Here is a 25,033-nt window from a genome sequence, read left to right on the forward strand (position 1 = left end):
AGACAGTACATAAGAGAATACATAAGACAGTATATAAGAGAGTATATAAGAGAGTACATAAGACAGTACATAAGAGAGTACATAATATAATGTATGTAATTCTGTCCTGTCACGGACTTTTTTTAGAACTTTTAAAGGGAAACAATTTTCTGTCATACATCATTTTTGCGAAACTTCAACCGCTTACGTAACGCACGTACCTGTTTTGCATTTGGAAACATTATTCATTACTGCTCCGCTCCTTTTAGTCTTAGCGTACAGCCTTCCTCGATAAATGGGTTATCTAGCACTAGACCAGTAGTTCCTGAGATTATCGTGTTCAAACAAACAAACTCTTCAGCTTTATAATATTTTCATAGATTAGGTACTTATCTATCTATATAAATAAAAATGAATTGTTGTTCGTTAGTCTGATTAAAACTCGAGAACAGCTGGGCCGATTGAGCTGATTTTGGTTTTAAAATGTTTGTCGTAGTCCAGGGTAGGTCTAAACGGTGAGCAAATAAGGAAAAGGCGGTACGAAGTTTCGCCGGGTCAGCTAGTTTAAAATAAAACAATTAGGTAACTTCGGCCTTCCGTACAGAAAATTCCACTAGGACATACCTACTGTCTTATGCTTATACAAGTACAAAAATAATACGAATCCAAACAATGAACCGATAAATATAAGTTCATCATACTTCATCACTTGGATTGGTTTTTGTTTGAAATTGCGCAGATTTCCGACTACCTACTGAGCGGAGGTCGTTCAATAAACCCTTAGTAGCAGGCAAATTCTAGAAACTACGTTTTAGGTAAGTACTTACCTACAGAATTTGAGGTACATATCTACCTATTCGAACATTGTTTTTGTAATCATGGGTACTCAATGACGTATTTTTTTACTTAGAAGTAAATGAAGTAGCATAAGTTCCTTTTTTTGCAACGTAATTAGTATTATTTTGACAAGTCATTCTGGGCTCTAATAAGACCGATTTAAAATGAATAATTTGGTTCCAAACTATTTTTTGCTAGTGCTGATTATGGTAATAACGTCCATCAAAACTCAGTGGAAGCTATATAGAGGTAATAAGGGCTTATTTCTACATTAGCAATGTAGAAGTTTTTTTGGGCAGTTTCTTCAAAAACCTAAAAAATTGTCCAATAGGCATTTTATACATACATACACATTTTATACATAAATTGTATACTTACCATTATCATGAAGTTGGTGTTATGTATCAGAGAAAAACGATGGGATGAGAAATTGTTTCCATGCTTGTGTGAAAACCATTTTTTTAGGTACCTGATATGAAAAAGTCAAGTAAAACGTCTCAATTTTAAAATAGGTATGTGGCGACGATATAATTGTTTTCATGTTTAAAATTCATAATTTACATTCCATGGCTATTTTCTCGGCGCTGCTCTAAAAACATGTATTCATGGGTTTAGAAATAAGTGCCCTATTTCTGACGCTTGCATGACTATCCCACACGGTTTTACGTAAAATGATACTAGAACTGTTGCACTTTCGTAAATAATATAGAAATTGTTTGTGAAGCTTCATTTATAATATAGTTAAGAAGGAACTCCTAGAGGTAAGTTCTTACTAAAGAAGGTGACACTGTCTACGATTCAAGCATCCAAGTACGTAATTCAAGTCTTTGTAGAAGAAACAAAACTTAGTTGAACCAACCAAACAACTTCCTTGAGCCTATTGCCCTAATATCATATCTTTCAAACCAGGTGTTTTCATCTAAATAACCTTCAAATGAATCCTAAAATTAACAATGTTTGAATACTTTATTGTTTTGCTACACTTCCATTTTCCGATGTGAATGCTCTGCATTACAGTAAACACGAGTTCGTTTTATTATTGATCTTTAAACAAACAGTTTGCACCTATTTTCGGATCGGATCACTCATAGCGTATATGATAAAGTACGTATATTTATAATGTATGCGCGATTATAATGAACAATGTTTTTGTTTTCATTAATCATTTCTCCAGTTGAGATCATGTTGGCAATAAAGTAGTAGTGAATAGATTGTGGGATTAATAGCAAACACTTGCGTACTTACACAAAGTAAATCAACTCAGCCACAATGTATGTTTATTTCTGGTATATTGTTATAAATGTGATTGGTTTCAGCTACAGTCTCGTGCCACGTTAGATGGAGCCGTACCATCAGCTTCTCATTGACCGACTTCCTAAAAGAGGTTCTCAGTTTAAATGTAGTAAATTTTGTTGTCATCTAAACGCTCTGTATCCTCAGATCAAAGAAATAGATTTGATGATTTGATTTGAGTCTGTATCTATGAAACAAAAACTGCGCTCAAGAGAACTAAGTAGGTAGGTAGTATTTATGCAAAAACCATTAACAAATTAATATTATTAGTGCTTCACAAAGCGCTGTGATCGCGGCTTCTTTGAACTTTGGAACAAAGGTTTACCAGAAAATACGTGGATATGTTTATTTGTCCTTGTCCAGCAATCAGTGTGGCGTCAGCAAAAACAGCGTTCTATTCTTCACAAGTTGTTTGTTTCTGAAGCGACCGTTTATTTTCATAATTTGAAGCGCGATGATTTACGCTCAAAAATTATGAGTACGAGTTTTATATTTCATACGCTATAAGCATAAACATTGATATCTAACTAAGTACTACGAACGTTACATTGGTAATTGGTAAAAATTAAGCCAGCTTTTAGCCGCTATGTTTCATACATATTTATGTTCTTTCTTGTAAGTAAGTAGTACGTTTTTCCATACTGTATTCACTAATTGATTACTTATTATATTATTTAACAAATAAGGTCATTATTGGAACACGTCATCAACTATATTACTATAACTATTAACTTATTTAAGAAATAATCACTGACACCTCTGTATATCCATAAATATATTACTATACATGTAAATAAGTAAAGTAAGTTGAACGACTGATAAGTCTGTTTTCAATCACACTCCATACGTTTTCATTGCGCGTAGGATTTTTACCGTTATTTTCAGTGACCGCTAAATTATATAATACGCAATGGTGCGATAATTCTGAGAACAATAGAGAAGATATTTCTTTCCATGAAACGTGCATACATTGCAGGTCTTATTTACATCATTCAATGCAGGGCATTTTGCTAGTAGATCGCAATTAAGGAATGCTTTTGTCAAATTACTGCATCAAAAGAGGTTCTTATTCTCACCATAATTGGACGCTAAGGTTTAAATCCTATCATAGGTTCTCTGAAATGCAGAGCTGTGTTCCGTGCTCTTATTGTGGAATAGAAGGGGTGTGCCTGAAGCGGTCCACGTCTTTGCTCTCGCCGACTTTTGATAACTCCGTAAGTTTTAATAAACCTAAGCATAAATAAAAATCCCCATAAACTTTTACCTGCATTCATTAAACGCAAATTTCTAAAGAACCAATCTATAAAAAGCTTATAACTATTCATTTTCTCCGCTTTTCCCGCAAAATAATCAGTGTCATTTAAAATTAGCCGTTTGAAGAGTTCTCACGACAGCACCAGCAATTATCGGCAAGGCTGTGGAATAGTCATCGAATACTTAATACTAAGTTCATTTCGCAGAACAGTTGCTCGTTCTCACATTTATTTTACCGAAGAGCGACTTACGATTATTGGTTCGAATTCGATCGAAATAAACCGTACATTTGTATGTACGTTTGATACCTTCGTTTGTTACCACGCACGACGGACCTTAATCAGTGCTAAACTCTTTTGAGAAAAATTATGTGTGGCTGCAGTATCGTGATTTCTTAAGGTGTAGTTTTGCAACAGTTAAGAGGCAGCTCTGCCTTTATTTTCTTTTACGCTGCTTTCTTTGGAGGACATTAGGCTGAGAAAATTATGATTAACTTATCCCATACTACTACAGGTTTAATGGATCAGTTTTAGGTCCCCTTCAGCTCTAAGTCTTCTCAAATTCAAAATTATTTGACAGGAATAGGTTTAGTTATTTATTGAAACCAATTCTCCTATTTCTAATAACCATAAAATAGAGCAAGAAATAGTTAGAATTCCTTTAGCTTTAAATACTAATCTAAATTCCTGCCTGACTGCTGGGTGCGGTGGACGGACTGAACAAGAATTTTTTGCCTTACTTTTGAGAATCGAAAAGCGTGAAAGGAATCGTTTGGCGCCATTTGAATTTGCCCGAAGCGTGTATTGGAAACGCCAGTTAGATAATTCCTATGAAACGAGCCACGACTCTTCCATCATCGCACCTCGTCGTATTTATTTTTTAACGTCCGCGAATATACAAGTGTGGCGGGTTTAGCGGCTTTCGGCCAGTCACTGCTCAGACAACACACGGTAGACATTCGCGCCGCGCGCAAGCGAACAGTTTTTCCCGCCGCAAATTGAAAAGCGCACGTTCTCAATTCAAAGTTCCTCACCAGCTATTGGTAGCTTTTGAAATATGCCTAAGAAGAAATAAATTATTCGCTTTTAAATTATTTTACCTGAATTACGTGTAAAATTGTGACTTTTTGAACCGCATGCTAACAGTGCCTGTGTTATCGCGTACAAAAACCCTGTGATACTAAATAGCTGTGAAATTTTTAGTTGTAATAAACTCTAGTGGGTCAAAACTTTCCCGATATTTGCGGTTTCGTGAAATTTTATTTCGCGAAACAATAAAGAAAAATTCTTTATGATAGGTCCATATATGAAGGTGAGTTTTCAATTTTGTTATTTAGATTTATTATGTGTGTCATTGTTCAAGGCTTGTAAACGAGGTCTCTGTACATTTGTTTTCATGTCTGCTGTAGGAAAACAAACATGGGTTGTCTGCTTACGGATTGTTTAAATATCACATTAGATCTAGCTCTAGCTATTTAGGATATGCGAATGTCCTAATGTAGCGTTAATTGGCACGATTTGTTCCCTTCAAATGTTAAGTGTAACAGAATAGAGATCATTATCATACGATATTTTCCAGTAATTTATCTATTTGGTAGTATTTAAGTGGTGTTTGTACAACTGAATCGAATACGTTAACTAACCTCAAACTTGTTCTGTAGGAGCGTTTATTATTATACATTTATTCAATGAAACTGACGGCATTGAACGTTATTGGAACGCTTACTGATAAACTATAAGTAGGTACGTAACATACCTATTTGCTTTACAGAAAAAAATAAAACGGCAGTCTTTTATCTTTTTCACAGTAAATCTTTCAAATCTAATAAGAATGTATATTTCTAGGAACTGAAATTATTCATACTTTATAAAAGTGACTTACGGATTTTATTGCGTGAACGTAACGTAGTTTACGTTTTCTTGTAGTTTTTAATTTTTCATGCAAATGAATCATGGCGATTATTCACGGGTTTACACGAGAGCGTGAAATGAAACAGAATCAGCTGATCATGTTTGTTTCGGTTTACTCTTCTGTCCAATAACTTTTCAAGGGCCTCCGTTGCTTTTTGAACCTTAACATCTTTAGTTTAAGAGATATAATTACATTTAAGCAAAGGCATCAGTTTAATTAAGTAGGTATATGAACCGGATTCTAAGTTATAAGGATGACTTAATGCATCCATCTAGGTATAAAGTTTAATTAGGTACACTTGCACAGGATCCCAGCATCCTGTTGATTAAGTCGTAGTAATATAAATAATATTTATAACCGTTAACTATTTTAAATTACTCATGGATTTGTTTAGTTTCTAGCTTTACCTACTAGGCTGGGGAGTTGCTCAATCTCTGTAGCAATCTGAAAACGTAGGCATAAATATAACATCGCCTTACGGTCTTATCTGCAGACCTAGTTTCATGCCATATTGCTAAACAGTTATGATAAAACAGACAACAGATTACTATTTTATTTTCGAAGATTTCAAAATACAGCCTTCATGTAGTTTCGCTAATTCAGACTCATCTTGAAAATGGATGAATGACAAATAACTACATTTACCTTAAACTTCCATACATTTTTACAAAGATTTAATATCAAATACTTTTTTATAGGAATTGGTAATTTTCCTTATATTCTCTTAAATAAAAAAAAAAACCTTTACATATCTTAAAACATGACACAATCATATTTTTTTTTATCGTAAAATCAGTTTTCAAAGTTAACGACCTACGTTTAACACCATGGCATTTACTTATAAACGACCAACGAATATATTGCATCACGATTTTCACATAAAAAAATAACTCCGTCTGTCAAAGACATTTTTCGAGATGAGAATCGCTCAGAAAAAGTTCAAGTATCGGTTTTTTTGCTCATATGAATCATCGATTCTTAATATCGATATTCGCAGAGTTGTCCGTTGATTCGTCTATGTGCCCATTCGCTATATACAATGGGCCATTTATTTTTATAGCTTTAACTTGTTTTGTGGGAAAATCAGCACTATAGTTTGTGTGGTAAAGGTGAAAATGGTATGCAAGGTTTTGTATATAGGATAGGTAGTTGATAGTCTCCTCGCAAATAGGACAAGAGACAGGGTTATTGCAATTGTTGATTTACGTCAACAATACCAAATCAGGAAGTTATATAACATATTTAATTACGTTCCATGTAACGGGCAGTTTGGAAGTAGGTACATAACTGTACCTCAATGGGCCAGCGGTACTTTAGCAACAATTAAGGGAGGTAGTAAAACGGCGTGCCAATTACGTATATTGCTTCGGTTAAATCATTTTACTGCTCATAATTGTCTAGTCTTTTACACAAAAATACATAATTGATTGCATTGCATAAATCTTGATTTTCTTAGAATTTGCATAAAAATAAAGTAAACAACGTCTTCTAGACTTTGCTCTGTAGTTTTTCTTCGGTTTAAGCATAATTTAAGTGGCAATGTTCAATATGCAAATTAAATATAATAACTTACTTGAGACGGCTGATTACACACGTCGTGGTAGACAAGTAAGGAATAAGGATCTATTTAATTTTTGTCTCAGAAGTTCAGAATATGGACATAATAGCTTTACCATGTGTGGTATCAGAAAACATCAATAAAAATAATTGCCACAATAACAATCAAAGTCGAAATCCAACAATTCTCTTAAAACATAAAGGTGAGAAGTGTCTAAAGGAAAGTGTATACAATCACAACTTTTGTTCGGCAAATATGAGAAATACAGACAACTAAAAACTACTTACCAACAAATTAAAGAACCAAAATTAGTTTCGAAAACCTAATCAACGTAAATCAGACTCAACAGTTGATTCGTCTCATGCATTGTAGCTAATTAGGATGGCCATTCAGTTGATTTTTGATTGTTTCACAAAAACAATAAGGCAATCGGTTCGTTTGTCAAATTTTTGTTACCATGACATACAATAATTTCCTTTAGTTTTTCTTCAACCGTGACTCAAGTAGTCTATAAATCTTAAGACAATAGACTGAAGCTCAAACTATGAATCAACGTATTTTTACGGAGGATCAATGATTCAATACTTTTAACAGTGATAAAATTAGTAATAATTGCAAAACTACTGGATGCTATAGTTTTAAATAAAAAAGTTAAATCTACATATATTCTATAGATCAATATCCAACATTAATTCTCTATCAATAAGGTTGAATATCCTCTAAATGTCAACATTTTGTTTAATCCTACTAACCCCCCTTATCTTAAAGAACGTTTCAAGTTCCTTTATGACACACATACAAAATATCTAAGGTCATCAGAAAATTTGAGGCTGGAGATGGCGATGCATTCCACTAGCTTCTTCGACAAATCTTTTACTGTTCTGGCTGTTCGGCTATGGAACGCATTGCCCGTTACGATAAGACAGGCTCAATCATTAGCCGTTTTCAAGAGAATGTTAAAAAGCCACTACCTTTCCTCCTAACGGTAGAATAATATTTATAAAAAGTATATATATCTAGCATTGACATTATTTAAAGGTATATATGTATTTATTGTTATTATTTTATATATATATAAACATATATGTATGTATATATATTTAGTTTATAATTTAAGTATTTATGGTAATAATATTTAAGTGCGCAAATTGCAGGAGCAAGTGTACACTTAGCCTAACTGCCTACCGTATAATCTTTTCCTTCTCGTCTCAATCCATCCTAAGGTTGTCTGGAAGAGATCGCTCTTAGCGATAAGACCGCCCATTATGTCACCTACCTTAACTAGATTTAGATCAAAATTGTAAAATTGGTGTACCTAATAAAGTATATCTATCTATCTATCTATTCTAAGTCTCATTGTGTTGTAATAATTCGTATCACGCTTTGCATACGCTATCTCGTTCCGTACATTAATGGCCAGCTAATCACTTGTGACATAATACCAGTGTTTAACGTTGACATAACACGTCGATATAAATGTAAAGGCTATGGCTGTAACTATGGCCCGATGCCCCTGAACCGCAAATTAACTTTATTTGAAACTCTGCCACCCACAACGTTTTGTAGGAAGCGGTAATAATAGACATGATTATCATTATTTCGACAGTCATCTGTGGCCACTGTAATTCGCTCTGCATGTACTTTGTGCGCTCATATAAAAAACTCTTTCAACAAATCACTTAGTGAAATTTTTTTTTTTTTCTCTATAAATAGGTAGGTTACATTTTGCATTGCAAATCAAAACCATCTTATCAAGATGTTTCTTTATGCATCTATGTATCTCTCCATCTATCGATTTGTAATCTTGCAATATAAAAAAGATACCTACATAAGTAAATGCAATTATGAAAAATCACACCAATGAAGACCATGTTGTTTCAAGGTTGTTTAAAGTAACAATTAATACCTAGGCGATGATTAATTTCAAAATGGCTGGCGAGCACGTGTCACATACGGTGCGTCTTGCAAGGGTTATTAAAACTATAGTCATTTGATTATCACGTTCTATTGTACTAGCACTACTACCTAATTGATAGTACAACAAAAGTTATGTAAGAAACGGTGAATAATTTCTCACCAATTGTCACGATCATCCCCAATCCCGCCGTAGAAAAGTTTTTTTTTCATGAACAAAAAAATACTCTAGCATTATTATGAAACAAAATCAAAAAAATCAAAATCAAAATAAACGTAAATGAAATAGATGGGAACAATTGGTGTTATTAATACGTTGGTTATTATTATAAAATTACATACTTACTATAGTTTTAATACGCAATCGCTTAGGCATGACTCGTGAGGAAACATTCCCATCTAAATACCACGCTAGTTGCCATGCCAATAAATTATTACATACTGGCAACATCGTTAAAAAAATATAAAGCCTCATTTGTATTTGCCTTATTTAATTTGGCGAAGTTACTTGACATTTCTCATTCATCAAATACAAATGTAGTTTACTTCCGTGAAATGCGTGATTGACCCAAAACGATACAAAAATAACGGTAGAAATACTATCACTACGGCCTGTCTTTTTATTTAATTTAATTAATGAGTTAATTAAGAATGGCGCCGAAAGAGTATGCCGATAGTCTGACGCAATCTTTTAACAAAAACAATACCAGAATGTCTGGAAAAAACCTGTCTGCCACTACCATTAATATTTTTACTTACTAATGAATACAAAAGGCTGAAATTCAAAGACTTTGGTATAGCCAATGACAATGGTGTATTAATTATATTACAGACTAGCCGTTTTCCCGCGGTTTCACCCGCGTCCCGTGGGAGCTACTGTCCGCACCGGGTTAAAATATAGCCTATGTTACTCGCAGATAATATAGCTTTCTAATGGTGAAAGAATATTTAAAATCGGTCCAGTAGTTTTTGAGTTTATCCATTACAACCAAACAAACAAACAAAGTTTTCCTCTTTATAATATTATATAGATAAAAAGACATACAAGACAGACAAAATGCTAGATTTCTTTCTAAACCTAAGCGAGTTTTGAACTGAGTCAACGCGTAGGAGTCGGTTGAAGTCAGATTTATTTGAACAGTTTGAAGTCACACTATTCTTTCGGTTTCTGCTCGACAGATTTATCATAAACTGACACATGGACGAGTCTGAGGTAGCTCATTGTGCATGCACAGACACAGTAGTTATGTACGAAGCAGAAAAATAAATTATATAGTTGGGCTTCGTTCCGAGTTTTTATTGAAAAAACGATTGGAAGTAAAATAGTATAATCCGTACACAAAAAAACACAATACAATATTTAACACAAGGGAGCTTAAGCACAGGCACGCGAGCGACGCGGGCGTCCGTCAACAACCGGAGCGCATGCGTCGTGCTTCGCGGTTGCTCGTGCACTCTCGGCTCTCCGCGCGCGCCGCAAAAGCTGCGCGGCTGTTCCACTTTTAATTATTTCGGTAGCGAGCCGGCGCGCGTCTTAATCTAGAGGGGCGCGGAGGGGCAATAGGCAAGGTCCGCGCTACATCCTCCCCCTCCAAGTCAGCGGAAACTTGTGGAGCTGGCTTGGGAACCGACTTTTTTGGTCTACCCCTACTCCTAACTTGAGCCAGATCAGATTCACCTATGTAAGGTGACAGGAGGCTGGCATGGCACTTGCCGCGAGGTTTATTATTCTTGTCCACGATTTCGTACGTGGTTGGAGATACTATTTTCACTATACGAAACGGGCCTTCGCGACGCGGTGCGAACTTACTAGTACAGCCCTTTTCGGCCTGACTAAGGCGATGGCTATCCACGAGGACGAGGTCACCCTCACGATAATCGGGTCCGGGTCTACGGCTTTTATCCGCAGCTTCCTTACGGATGTCCTGCTGTCGCTCGATTCGCCACTTAACTTCTTGCAGGCGACTTGCAAATTCTTTGAGATACGGCGTAATTTGAGGCACATAATTCTCTTGGTCTATGACCGTCCTTAAGTCGTGGGCTACGTCCACCGGGGACCTAAACTGGCGTGCGAATGTTAGAAAGGCAGCTGTATGACCAGTACCCTGATTAGGTGCTGTATTCAACGCGAATCGAACAGCTGGCAATGCCTCAGGCCAACGTCGATGTTCTGGGTCTATTAAGATAGCCAGCATCTCTTTCATTTCCCGATTTTTCCTCTCTGCGGGATTGGCCTGGGGATGGTAAATTGGCGTCAGATTCTGATTCACTCCGAGAACGTACATAGCCTTCTGCATTACGGCCGAGACAAATTGGGTACCATTGTCGGAGATCACCCGACGGGGAAAACCATATCTTAGGAAAACTTCTTCAATTAATATTTTAGCGCAACTTTCTGCGTTGGCTACGGCTAACGGGAACAACTCCACCCATCTGCTCGCAGTATCCTCGATCAGAAAGATCCATTTCTCGCCCTTACTACCCTCAGGAAGAGGTCCAAACAGATCCATAGCGAGAACTTCAAATCGCTGTTGCGGGACAGGCGTTTGCAGTAGGCCGGCCGGTTTAAAATTGGTTGCCTTAAATTTCTGGCATAGATCACAAGCCTTAAGATACCTTGCTACGTATTGACGCATATTAGGGAAGTAAAACCGTTCCTTAATCTTCTTAAGGGTGCGTTCCAAGCCCAAATGTCCAGCTGTGGGAGCGTCATGGAGTTCTTTCATGATCTCCTCGCGCATCGACTCGGGCACCACCAGCTGGGGCTCTTCGGATTCACCATCCGGATCGAAGCGGAACAAAACACCTTGTGAAAGATAGTACCCACGATCCGTCCATCTGTTGTATGCATCGTTCTCTTCGAAATCCGTGAGTATTTTCTTGATTCCAGGATCTTCGAGCTGAGCTACTCGCAACTCTTCGGAGCTTTTGTGAGGTAAGTCTACTGAGATGGGACACAGATCACAGGTATTGACATCGACCTCTGATGCCTGGCATACCGGACGGCTAAGAGTGTCAGCGACTACGTTGACCTTACCTGGAGTATATTCTATGTCCAGGTTATAAGATTGAATTTTCAGGGCCCATCGAGCTAAGCGGCCACTTGGTGTCTTCAGTGACAGCAACCACTTCAGTGGCTGATGATCGATGGCGACGCGAACTTCGGCGCCTTCCAGGTAACCCCGAAACTTTTCTAGAGCCCATACCACAGCTAAAGCTTCCCGCTCCGTTGTGGAGTAATTTTGCTCTGCTGACGTTAACAGTCTACTGGCATACTCAATAGGCTTCTCAGACTTTGGATCCGGACCCTGCATTAACACTGCACCTAGTGCATAAGCACTGGCATCTGTGCGTAGAATAAATGGCTGGTCAAAGTCTGGCTGTCGCAGGATGGGACTAGTGGTAAGTCTTCGCTTGAGCTCGTTGTAGGCATAGTCTTCCTCTTCAGTCCATTTCCAAGGTTTATTCTTCTTGGTGAGGTCGGTCAAGGGTTGCGCAATTTCAGAGAACTGACTAATAAATTTGCGAAACCATGAACAAGTTTGTAAAAACGTTTTAAGTTGTTTCAAATTAGTCGGTGGGGCCATATCCACCACGGCTTGTACCTTCTTTGGATCGGGTTCGATTCCTTTAGCGGTAATGACGTGTCCAAGGTAGGCTACTCTCTCTCGAGCAAATACGCATTTTTCTCTATTTGCCTGGAGATTAAATTGACGTAGACGATCAAATACCTGGTGTAAATCTTGCAGATGCGCATCCAGGTCTGCTGAGATAACCAGAATATCGTCTAAATAAGCCACGACAGTCACATCCTTCAATCCAGTACGAAAACGATCCATCAATCGCTGAAATGTTGAAGGTGCATTCTTTAATCCGAACGGCATGCGTTTAAATTGAAACGTTCCGAAAGGGGAAACGAACGCCGTCTTATGTCTGTCTCGAGTGGAGGCATCGGGGCGGCTGTCGCAGGTTGTGCCCTTCTCGCAGGTGCAGGAGCGCGCACTTCCTCGAGCACATCCTCCACTGACCGGGCGTGCTGTAGTAGCTCGGAAAACGTGGAGAAAGAGTTTCTCGCTACTCGCTCGCGTATTCTTCTATTAAGGAGCCCGTACACCATATCCAGTTGTACTGGGTTTTCAGGTAGGGTGCGCGGCGGTAACTGAGCAATAAGTGCTCTTACTCTGCACACGAAAACGTCCGTGCGCTCCTCAGCTTGCTCTCGACTAAAGATCTCTCTGTAGACTCTGTGAGGCGGAAGTCGTGGACCAAAAGTCTGCTGAAGTAACAGAATGGCTTCCTGCCAAGTCGCGACTGAGTGACGAACTCCTTGCCACCAGGTAGCTGCAAAATCAGTCAGCAGCATTGGCAGGCCTCTTAGTGCAATCTCGTCACTAACACCAACACAGTCCTTGTAAATCTGCACGGCGTCGGTAAAGGCACGTACATCACCGGACCCATTGTATCTCGCCGAGCAATTTGACAAGTTTGCACTTACAGATGGGAGCGGCGCGCCTTGTGCAGGCTGCGACCGTAACGCTTGTAGCAAGGATAGCAATTGGTGGTCCGTCATGACCACGGGTGTTGGCATAGGTTGTTGCGGTGAGGCGACGGGCGGAGCATGCCCGTGCTGTGGCATAGCGCAGTAGCCATGCAGCTCACGCCCGTACAGCGGCGGTGGTGAAGAGGCCGGGGCGCCGGCGGACGCAGGGCGTCCTGCCAGCGGTGGCGTTGCCGATCTCACGTCGACGAAAAACGCACCTCCCTCCGTATTAGACGGCGTCGCACCGTCCAGCTGCCCACTAGGCGCGGGGTACGGTTCTGCTGGCTGCTGTGTTAAGCGCGAAGCACTATTCGTACGTGAACGCGTAAGCACCATGGTATTTTGTAACAAATTTTCAATAAAAAATCCAGAACTCGTTCGAACGTCACTGTCACTGATTTTGTTTTTTTTCCAGTGAAGTTTGTACTCGAAAACGGCCCCACGTTGGGCGCCACGTATAGTTGGGCTTCGTTCCGAGTTTTTATTGAAAAAACGATTGGAAGTAAAATAGTATAATCCGTACACAAAAAAACACAATACAATATTTAACACAAGGGAGCTTAAGCACAGGCACGCGAGCGACGCGGGCGTCCGTCAACAACCGGAGCGCATGCGTCGTGCTTCGCGGTTGCTCGTGCACTCTCGGCTCTCCGCGCGCGCCGCAAAAGCTGCGCGGCTGTTCCACTTTTAATTATTTCGGTAGCGAGCCGGCGCGCGTCTTAATCTAGAGGGGCGCGGAGGGGCAATAGGCAAGGTCCGCGCTACAATTATAATTTTTCTTTCGAATTTAAGAAAAGACTACTTCAAACAGCATCATGCCATGGCATGGGTAAACTGATTCTTATCAGATATTTTATGGTTTATCAAGGCCTCCATATAGTATTTTCATCATCATCATCCTCCGAGCCTTTTCCCAATCATGTTGGGGTCGGCTTCCAGTCTAACCGGATTCAGCTGAGTACCAGTGCTTTACAAGAAGCGACTGCCTATCTGACTTCCTCAACCCAGTTACCCAGGCAACCCGATACCCCATATAGTATTTTCAATACATTAATAATTTAGTTAAACGTCTGATATGTAAAATTTTCCTCTGACATTGGTTGCCTTATCGCGACCCGCCATTTTCCTAGTTAAGTGGTGGATATTATTTACGCATAAATTTGCATATTTTGGATCGTTAGTCACCTTATCGTCAATTCTCCCTGTATTGATAAAAGTGATGTATAGTCGTTTTATCGCAATTCTTTCTGCATTTAGCTCTAACTCTGGCATGCAATACCATCGTTCAATCACAACGGGCGTTTCAATTAATGTCTATTATATTAGTCGGTAGGTATAACAATTACAAGTATATTCTTGGCAATTCACAGCCACTCGAGCGTTTGACCTCACGTCTATTTCATTCGATCATTCATACATTAGTTGTAGTATGTAATATTACCAAACAAACCTAGTACAAGCTAAACAGTTCGGAGGAATCAATCACGTTTCAATTGACTTTGATAAAAATATCTTCGGGTTAATTTTCTGTTTACATGCGTCAGAGATCAACGCGTGTTGTTTGATAAGTCTTAATGATGTTGATAACGGCAGACGCAGTGTTAATTGAATGTCATGTTAATAATTAATGATCAATACTTACTAATGATTGCTCATTAACGATTTGAACAAACTTGTATGTACAAGAACAGATGTACATCGTCCTAAGGTGAAAGAAGCTAGGTTACCTAACACAAAATGATTCTTGTGGCTTTTCAAAACTCTAATTTTGATCTTCTCTATATATAAGTTACGTGATTACCTTACGATATCAAATTCAAATATACAGTCTACAGGCAGATTTATTGCTTACTCATAGTAAAATAAAGTTATCTGCCATGCTTATATAGCAACCAAAGCAAAGCTGTGAGAAAACGACACTTCGGTATACTTAGCAACAATAATCATATTAAGGTTCCCATAAGTTATCAGAGAGTAGTTGCTAGCCTGACGATATTGGAACTGTAACCCGAATACTGTATTTGTAGTCTTTCATTGTCAAGATTGTTAGGTGACACCATAGCAACGAATAGAGAATATGTAATCTAGAATGGTGTTTTACTAAGGAAACAATATGTTTTGTTGAAAATGTCACAGCCTTTCTTGAGCCCTTCTACTCCTTTAGTAAATTCCAATGACAGATTTATTTACTACGTAAACTTTTAATGAATTCCCCAATTCAATCAGTAATTAGTGAATCGATTATTCAATTATGAATGAGTTTACCACTTTATCGTGAACTAGTTAATTCTGAAGCCAACGGTCGGTATATGTGTTCGTGGAACGAGTTCATGATTCTGCGGAAATGGCCTTATTCAGGAATATACGAGAGAGAGTGAAATTGCACTAATAATATAAATATAAAACAGTTCGTTGGCTTCCGTCTTCATGGATATCGTGAGTATATTGTGTACCCTGATTCCCGAAAATCATGTTCCAAGAACATGTAAAATTAACAGAATTTTCCTTTGATTAAGGTCACATACGTCAGCTCTCAAGTATAATTTTCCAGTTTTCTGCCAACATTTGTCTTACACTCAGATCGTAGTTGAACGATCTTATGGTACAGTGACTGATATATAGCTGACAAGCGTCATTGCCCATGTTCTGTGACGTGGATAATTAAATACATTGCCAAAGAAAATTAGTGTCAACCATGATATTAATTTCCCAAGTCAGGATTTAACATAAATAATATTTTGCCAACTGTCTTGAAAACACTTCTTCGTCGCGAGTAAGCTAGTCATAGAATCAGATTTAAAAATAACTCGCCACGTAATAAAATAAAAATTGCATTACTGTTGAAGGCTTTGCCGTAAATATTGACTATCAACATAATGATTTTTTATCAGCACATAAAACTAGTTTATGAGTTGTAAAATATTAACAGTCTCAATAATACGGGAGGAGTAGTTTGTAGTATTCTGCATTTCCCTACCTTTACGTTGAATAGTTGCCAGTTAATTTTGTCACAGTGTAGTTCTTAAAGTTATTTCAATAGTTTTCTAGACTTTTCCTCATAATCTATTGTCGTTTAAATCATAAAATGCTGAACATCTTTCTCATAAACGCCAACATGGAACAAAGATATCAAACCATTTCTTAGAACTTGAAAAACATTTTTTTAATTTCATTTCCTTGTCAAATGATCGCGATAAAACTTTTATTCGCGAATAAAAATTGGTTTTGTTTGTTATTGATGGAGACGCTAAAAATACTGAAATACTCTCACGTTGTGACTAACTGACCACCGTTACTCGTTACACATTTTGTTCATGCTCCTTTGAGTTGGATGTTGACTTGACCGTATTTTGAAAATCACACGAACGCATGAATTGGAATCCATTATTTACGTGAATGGTGGATTTTCATAAAAAGTGATGCCGGAAAGGACCCAATTGGCAATTCAGGTTACCACCTACTGAAATGAGTGACGGACGTCAATTTGTTTCGTACCACTGAACATGTGAAAGTGAGCAGTTTTTTGGTCTACATAAACATGTGACTGTATTTTTTGTAGCGTAACAAAACATCTCGTTAATAGAGGCACATGACTGAACAAATTGGACGATACTAACTTGGAGAGCTGCTAATTTGAACAGACGAAATTGAAACTATGATTCTTTGATTGTAACATTACACCACGACAATTGCTAATTCTTCTTATGATTCTACTAATTAAGTAATGTTTTGGAATATTTTCGACTCATCAATTTAACGATGGAGAACATAATGTAATTGTATAGAAAAGTATTCATTTTGAGGCCGTTCAAGATGTTGTTGGTGGTTCTGTCTCTTCGAAATTTAAATTGCTCGTCTATTTACAATCCACACTTTAATAACACCGAGCTCAGAAAATCAAAACATATTTTTTTTCTGTCATAGCATGACCGCAGCTTTGATTGACAGTCCTCGTGCACATAAAATGCATTATTGTTCTGAGTAATCTGGATCTGTATGCAGATAGCTATGTTAATACTGCAGTAATGGCAGGTGTAATTGCATCCTTATGCCTCATCATTACCTAACCACAGGTGAACAAAGAATAATTAACAACGACTCGTGATGTGTGTCTAAGTACCGCGCATGTTGGTTTTCTTTACATTACTTCATTATACTTAAATTTTGAAAGATTTCAACTGGCTAGTTTAAATTAGTAACCAACATTTTAGTGTTAAAAGAAAGACAAGTCGATTAATATCTGCAAAACTCGTGAGTTGTAGCACAGATTACCTTAGTAGTTACTTCGGTTGTAGGCCTAATTTAAATATTGAAATTAAGCCTTTTACGCCCAGACAGGACAGAATTAACAATTATAATAGTTCGTCTAGGGAAGCAATAAGCTTGCTTCGAAATTACCACATTAGCTAACAAAATGCGTTCGCAGAACATTAATAGTAACACGTGACGTCCATACAATTTCATACTAAAGATAGGTATGCACTTCGATACTATCCCTACAGAAATAGAAATGCTATTAAGAACTTGGTCACAATTGCTAATTAGCTACAATTCGTGGGTTTACTTGCCCAAATGTAATACTTATAAAAAAAAAGCATTAAGTAAATATTCATTTTTTTATAAATGGCTAGTTTTTATGACATCGCAAAGAACAGCTATAAGTAAGGTTGAAATCATCTCGACATTTTTTGCCTAGACTATTCACAGCAGCAGTCACCACCGTAAATATTTTAAGTTCATTGCTATGAATGCACTTAATATTCTTTCATGATTACACTATAGGAAGGATGAATTGACGTCAAGCTTTTTTCTGGAGAAAAAAAAAGCGATGACAATCAGCTTCCTACGTTTGTATGGCGTAAATCGGGAAGCCTAGCCTTAATAAAAATTATAGCAACTAAACGTTCAGAATAGTTAAGCAGAAGAATACTAATAGAAGGCTTGACTGATTCATAACTTTTTCTTAACTTCCTTTATAGTTCGCAGTAAGTATCATTGTTTTCTGCCTGCCTACGCAATGTAGAATAGGTTAGTGAATGTTTTGTGAAACAAGATTCTAGTTCAACGCTGATAAATTTCAAGTGTACAGCTTAATGTGGGTGGTCTACTAATTATTTTTTCAGTGAATTAAAGAGAAAGCCTAAAGCTCTGTGTAAATGTTCTTAAAAATTCAAACTATTGCAATAAACCTTTTAAATTATAGGTACAAGCCTATAACTTAAATCCCACTGAATCATGCGCAGTTTAATCAGTACCAACTTACGTAAGTTACGTATTGATTAAATAAATAATTAACCATCATGAAATAGACTGCATTCCACCACATCAGCGATGATTAGATTATCGTTAGTACCTTGATATACTTCTACTTATTGTTTAACCCATTTCGCTTAAAATTCAAGAATGCTTCACTTAAGATGCATTCCAGATTCCAATATTTAATACACACACGTGCAAAAAAATGCATCCCATTTGCAAAATAAAATTAATAACCTGTCAATTAATTGTTCATAATAGCAGTCTTTTGAAACACGTTTTAATTGGACGAGTTCTTATAGTTAAACATAAATTGAACCTGTATTTTATAGGAGCACGAAGGATTAAATAGTCGGCCTAAATTATACCGTTTGCTACAAGAATCTGATAATAAATAATAATGAAGATAAGGTCTGCATTGTTCCAAGTTCCCACCTGCACTATTTATCACTCTTGTCATAAGCGGTAAAGACTTCGCATTTTGCAAGTTTTTGCTGCAATTATGTAGTTAACTCGTGTTCGTTAATATTCACTTAAGCTTAGTTTGTTCTGATGAAAATATAGAGGGATATCTTTTAAACATGATGTTACAAGAAGGAAGCCAATGATACCAACTTAGGAAAATGATGGGCAAAACTCGATATTTGCGCACACTGTTGCAATATTTGTAACTAGAGAATATCTGTCAAAATTAATTTTGCATAAATTTGGCACAAAGTTACACTATTAATAAATTTCCAACCTGGTTTCTGCGAAGTACAGTGGCTTGGTTTCAAGAAAAATGCTTTCAGAGTACGTGAACCAAGCAATATAAAACCTTACTCCGGAAGAACATTAATCAGACAGTTTCGGGGAATTTTTTGCAACATCAAAGAGCTCAATCACTTTTCGGCCAATATTTGGACGTTACATGTTAGAACACAGTGATATCAGGTCAGTGATATCGCCATGATTCAGCGGCTGACTGGAGCATTGACCCATATTCGCGAACCGCGGGACACTTGGCAAACGATTCGGTTTAAATACGAACACCGGGCCGTTGGGAACACGCCGCAACCCACCGGTTTAGGGTTACGCTAAATTTGAATCTGATCTGGTGATATACAAAGCATTTATTTCAAACACCCACAGTTCTCCTCTATTTATTTTCACACGTGTGAAAACTCCCGGTTTATTTTGAAAGAACTCATAAATAATTGTCCTACATGTTACGTAACGTCTAAACACAATACCACGACTTGCACAACTAACTATACTTGCCAACTATAAAATTTTCCGTTATACATAAATTCACTTTTAATTGGTTTCTGCCATCGCCATATTGTTTCTTCAAATAATTCATGTTAATATAATTCTGCATGCGAAATTAATTAGTTCTACGTATTGCTTTTAAAAATATCCATTTTTTCTTCGTTTTAAAAAGAAACAAATTCAGCATCAACTCATTATTCACGTTTACTCAACTTCTTGCAACTATAGTTCGGCCATTCAGAGAATGCGTTCCTGACACGTCGCGATTGAACTGACGACGTAACTTTGCAATGGCGTTGCAGTTACGATAAAAATATTTTTGCTGGTTGTTTACCGTTTTAACAATTGAGGAGCATTAAAACAACATTATTATATCAATAATCAATGAATGTTATTACGTCGTCAGTTCAATCGCGACGTGTCAGGAACGCATTCTCTGAATGGCCGAACTATAGTCTTTTTACAAGGCATTACTTTGAAGACAAATTGTTTCATTTCTTTTGTATATCGGTCGCTTTACTACACAATGAAATAATTGGTCTTGTATATATATATTTTTTATTTATTGTAAGCCGTTTTATTCGCTGTTTCCTTCTAAATATGGAAACTTAACCACGTTACCTATAACCTATTTAGCATTCAGTAAATTCAGCAAGAATACTTCAATTAGTATGAGATTACTGTGCTCCACATTAAATAAGATGTACTCACAAATACAAACGGCAGAATTGCAACTCGTGTTCCACTTTCTCTACTTACATATTAAACCACGCATTAGGGACATGTTTCACTTTCGCGAAAATCACTAGCAATAAGAACAGTTAAATAATACTTAACATAGCATCACTATTCGCTTACGGTGATGAGAGAAAATCATATTAGTAATTTGTACCGATACATTTTTTCTGGCTACAGGCCGTGAAGCAATTATGATTATTACACTGATGGAGCTCCGGACATTTTGCGCTCCAAATTGACCTTGAATATGTCAACACGCAAATATATTGAACTTCCTCAGCATCAATAAGTAGGTAATCCTAACAAAATTGTTTGTCCCATTCAGTAATAATACACACGACAAAGTCCACATGGGAACAATCCGGAACATATTACCTATAATTTGCGTCTATCATAATGAATTTGCAATCATCCTATAGAAATCGTTTGATTGAACGGGGGCCTCTGCACGCGAAATCAAATTGCTGGCGCACTTTTATGGTATGTACTGGTGATTGCGAAATAGAGGCAGATAACCCTACTAATATGTGCCAACTTTCTCGGCCTCTCCTATACTTACTTACAGTTTGGTAGCGCAAAAAATACCTACTTACATTAAAATGCTCTCGAACAAGACCTCTAAAGAGAGAAGTGAAAACTTCTTAAAAGCAATTAGCATTTCAGTTTCAAACGATGTTGACTTAATTGACAGTTAGCTTAAAAAGCCTGTGTACCTATTAATTAAGACTAGCTCAGCTTATTTACATTTGTCTGGCTAACGAGACATAGCACCTTTCTCTTTAAACAATAATACAATATTGCTTAAGAAAATTGTTTAGAAAGGCATCTTTTGTTATTTTAGCAGCATTTCTGCAAATCAGTTGCAGTCAGTTGCTCGAAAGCGTCTTAATGTCCGTCATACATTCTGTTTATTGCATATAATTCCATAAATACTAATTTCAGTAAAAGTAAAAGTTTTTAGAAATTTTACGAAAGTATTTTGGAGCTCGCTTTTGGAGCATCTTGCATTGTTGAACGTTTACATTCTCTGAACATATGTTTCATGTCTTAGCGTGTTAGCTACTCGCTTTTAAAACAGTATTTATATGAAGTGCAATAACATTGGTTTTCTCTTTGTTTCAGTGTCAACATTTCTACCCCAAGCATTATGATTTACAAATGGATATTATGATAAGAGTGAAGTGTTGTCAAGAAACTAAAAACCCAAAGTGACGAAGTGCCCTGTAGGTGTCTGTCGTGGTTCCGTTCCGTTGCTTTCCCCTTACCTATTTAGTGCTCAATATGTCTGACAAGACCTGTTCGTCGGTCGGCCCGAGGAGTTTCGAAACGATTTCGGAAGAGGACCTCACTGCGTCGCCCTGGGAGAAATTGTTGGGAGAGGTGAACACTGCTGTTCCTACGATAATAAAGACTAATGTGTCGAGTACAACCATCTCTAGAAGCGGTGAAGAGGTGTCGGTGAACCCTCAAGCCGAGGATCTGGAGGCGAACAAGTTGACGCGATCCAAGAGCCTTAATCAGCGGAGAAATAGTAGCGGCCTCCTCAGCACGATCCCGAGGCAGCTGAGGCTTTCATTGCGAGGAGTTCGGAGCGAACCTTCTAGTGTCAAGGACGTGCCCGCGACCAGGAATGACAGCTCTCTCAACCTTCTTCTTAGGTAAGTTATACTTTAATTTCATATAGAGTAACTTGCTGAAACGACCACTTCAAGGATTTATTACTTATTTATTTTGTGAAAGTTAAGGGATTTGAAAACCATTGACGTCACACTAATAAATTCGACGAATCATAACCTAACAATAAATATCGTAAAACGGATAGGTATACACTTTCATATTTTAATTCGATACGTCTGACTCTTACTAAAAGAGGAAATACACAATAGCTCACATTACGTAAGATTATTTTTCATGTGTGTCAACGTATTCTCAATCACAATGATAAAAATAGGCTTGTTTTCCATTACGGTGTTCCTGCAAACAGTATATTACTATATGCGATATTATAGGGTTAGCTGCTTATGATCTGTATGAAGTTGTATACTATTGTAGAAACATTGGTGGTGAGTTTGGACTGGTAAATCAAAACAAAACTTTCGTCGTAAAATCGGTTTACCAAGCTTGGGTCAATAAAATCAGCAGATTTGGTGTTTGAAAATAGATGATTTATGTACATATAATGTAATAGACCTACATTTATATTCAGAAGCAATCTTAGATCATGAACAAAGATAGCTAGCAGTAGTAGTAGTGGGATAGAAGGTTTACACATACAAATGCAAAATAGGTGTAAATATAAACCCTTACATAGCATTGTATTTGAGATCATTCATCAAATAACGCTCACAGTGCATTTCGGCATGATCGACGATCGAACCGACATTCAGAAACGATGCACGTCTGACCTCTACCAACTCATGCCCTTGAAATTGCAGTTTATAATTTATCGTCACGTGCCATAGGACTCCACGCAGGAATTTTCATTAGAAAATCCATGGCAGGTCAAGAACAAGCGGCGCCTCATGACCACAAGGCTTTGTCTGGCTTCGCCTTATTACCTCTTCATCGGACCCGTCATAATTACCATCAAGAACCTTTCCACATAATTGCAACCTTCATGCTCCGAACTACGTGAGGCTTCGCGCTGATTGCTCTTAGAGATGTTACTTGACCTATTGTCTGTGTCTCTGCGCTCATTTAAGGAAAATTGATTTGCTGATACAATGTCAGGGTCTAATTAGTGTAACGGGTAGAGGTCTTCTGTTCGTAATAACTATTCAGACTGATAGAGACGATCAAGATTTATATCTTTGAGACTAACATTTTATTGTTTACTCGTAACAATTGCCTGTCAATCTATCAGCCAGCTATCAATAAATCTACATCACACGTTCTCAATATTATGGGGCTATAAAACACTATGTAATTCGATAGTTATTTATTTGCACGTCGATAATGAAACGACATAAAAGTCAAAGAATGGACCTTCCGTTTATAAATGATCATCAGTTCCTAATAAAAAGATTTTTACCGATAACTTTCTCATATGCAAAATTGCAAAGGAAGCGGACGTCCTTATTTAAATACGAATTGCAGGAAACAAGGCGCCCGTGGTAGACAGCCAGCCTAAAACAATGCTCCTTGCTCAGAACACAATGAATAGACTGAATGATTGGAAGTAGCAATTCAGGGCCATCCGTTTAGCGCAATCCGTGTCCTCTTATTTTTATCTCCTTGTTGCTAGTTGTGAATACAAATGACTTTTCAATTGATTTGGGCTTGTCGCCGTCGGAAACACGCGTATGAATGTATTCACATACGCATTACGTGGGGTCCATTTTGAAATGGGTTTATTAGGCAAATTCTTTGATTTATGATGGCGTTAAGGTATTTGTTATTATTTTTATTGGTTAGACCACCCAGTGTGAATGTGAACATACTATCACGAATGGTAAGACCTTCAGGGATTTAATCGACATCTTGTAGGTTATTATCAAAATAAGCGAATTTGTTGAAATTGACTGACACAGTTAGCTCATGTTAATCTATAGTTTCGTAGTATCACTTTATCAAAGTTCATCGTCGCATGTTTCGTCATTATCTTTTTGATATATGGTCCATATCTTGGTCTGATAACATGATGGCTTTACACGAGTCTCTCCTAATAAACATTTAGTCATGTTTATATCCTGAAGGGGTATCAAAACTCTCTTTTGTATTACCAACTGCTTCTTAGAATCATGAAATTATCTCTGTAGGGCATAACATGTAGAGTAATGGTAAGTAGTTTCCTCGTACTTTTCCGTGGCCATAAAAAGTAGAAGACGCAAATAACTATAATGGATTTAGAGTAACAGTTAAAAACGGTGCTTTGTTCATTTTTTGTCAACATTTATTTGACTTTCAGGCCACTGCCCCTAGCTAGAGTAAAAAATAATAAATGTATTTCTATTGCTTTTATTGGAGTTGGTCTTAAAAAATGACCATAGTAACAGCTTTGCATGTTAACTGCATGAAATAAAACTATTTAAAAATTTCTTCTTCGAAACCCATTTTGCATAAACCATGATTAATGTATGTATAAAAAAATCCGCCAAGTAAAGTTGCCATAAGATAATTAAGTGATACAGTTAAAGCTATCAGGCTTAAGACGTAACTGTGTTTATCAACTGATAGCTAGGTCATGGACAGTAGGTCAATGCTCCTAACCTAAAATAATGAGTTTTCTGACGTTTGCTCCACTATGTATCTAGACCTTATTTTGAGAACAAATATTCTTTGAAATATAAATAATGCTAAAATATAATGGATCACGCATAGCTCTATTTATTTATATGAAGTAATTTCGCCTAGATTATGGCAGTATAACTCTCGTTTAGAATGATTTATAGCTCCATCCAACATAAATTGTAGGTAGCGTGTGCCTATTTACATTGTATTAGCACTACAGTATTACAACATCCTGAATATACCTTTGATCCAGAACGTATTTATAGAAGAAA

General features: G+C 37.2%; 1 protein-coding gene across 2 annotated transcripts in view; it reads left to right on the plus strand.

Moving 5' to 3' along the window:
- The first annotated feature begins 4,261 nt into the window (after positions 1–4,261).
- LOC124633133 (G protein-activated inward rectifier potassium channel 3-like) overlaps positions 4,262–25,033 on the plus strand; it is a 48,644-nt gene continuing 27,872 nt past the window's right edge. The window contains exons 1-2 of one of the 2 annotated variants that reach the window (XM_047168242.1): positions 4,262–4,674; positions 21,654–22,189. In XM_047168242.1, coding sequence (XP_047024198.1) covers positions 21,813–22,189 — 377 coding nt within the window. In that variant the 5' untranslated portion in view covers positions 4,262–4,674; positions 21,654–21,812. The remainder of the gene's footprint in view (positions 4,675–21,653; positions 22,190–25,033) is intronic. The other variant, XM_047168241.1, reaches the window with a different exon arrangement.

This window comes from Helicoverpa zea, chromosome 9 (assembly GCF_022581195.2).
Source record: "Helicoverpa zea isolate HzStark_Cry1AcR chromosome 9, ilHelZeax1.1, whole genome shotgun sequence".
NCBI lineage: Eukaryota > Metazoa > Arthropoda > Insecta > Lepidoptera > Noctuidae > Helicoverpa > Helicoverpa zea.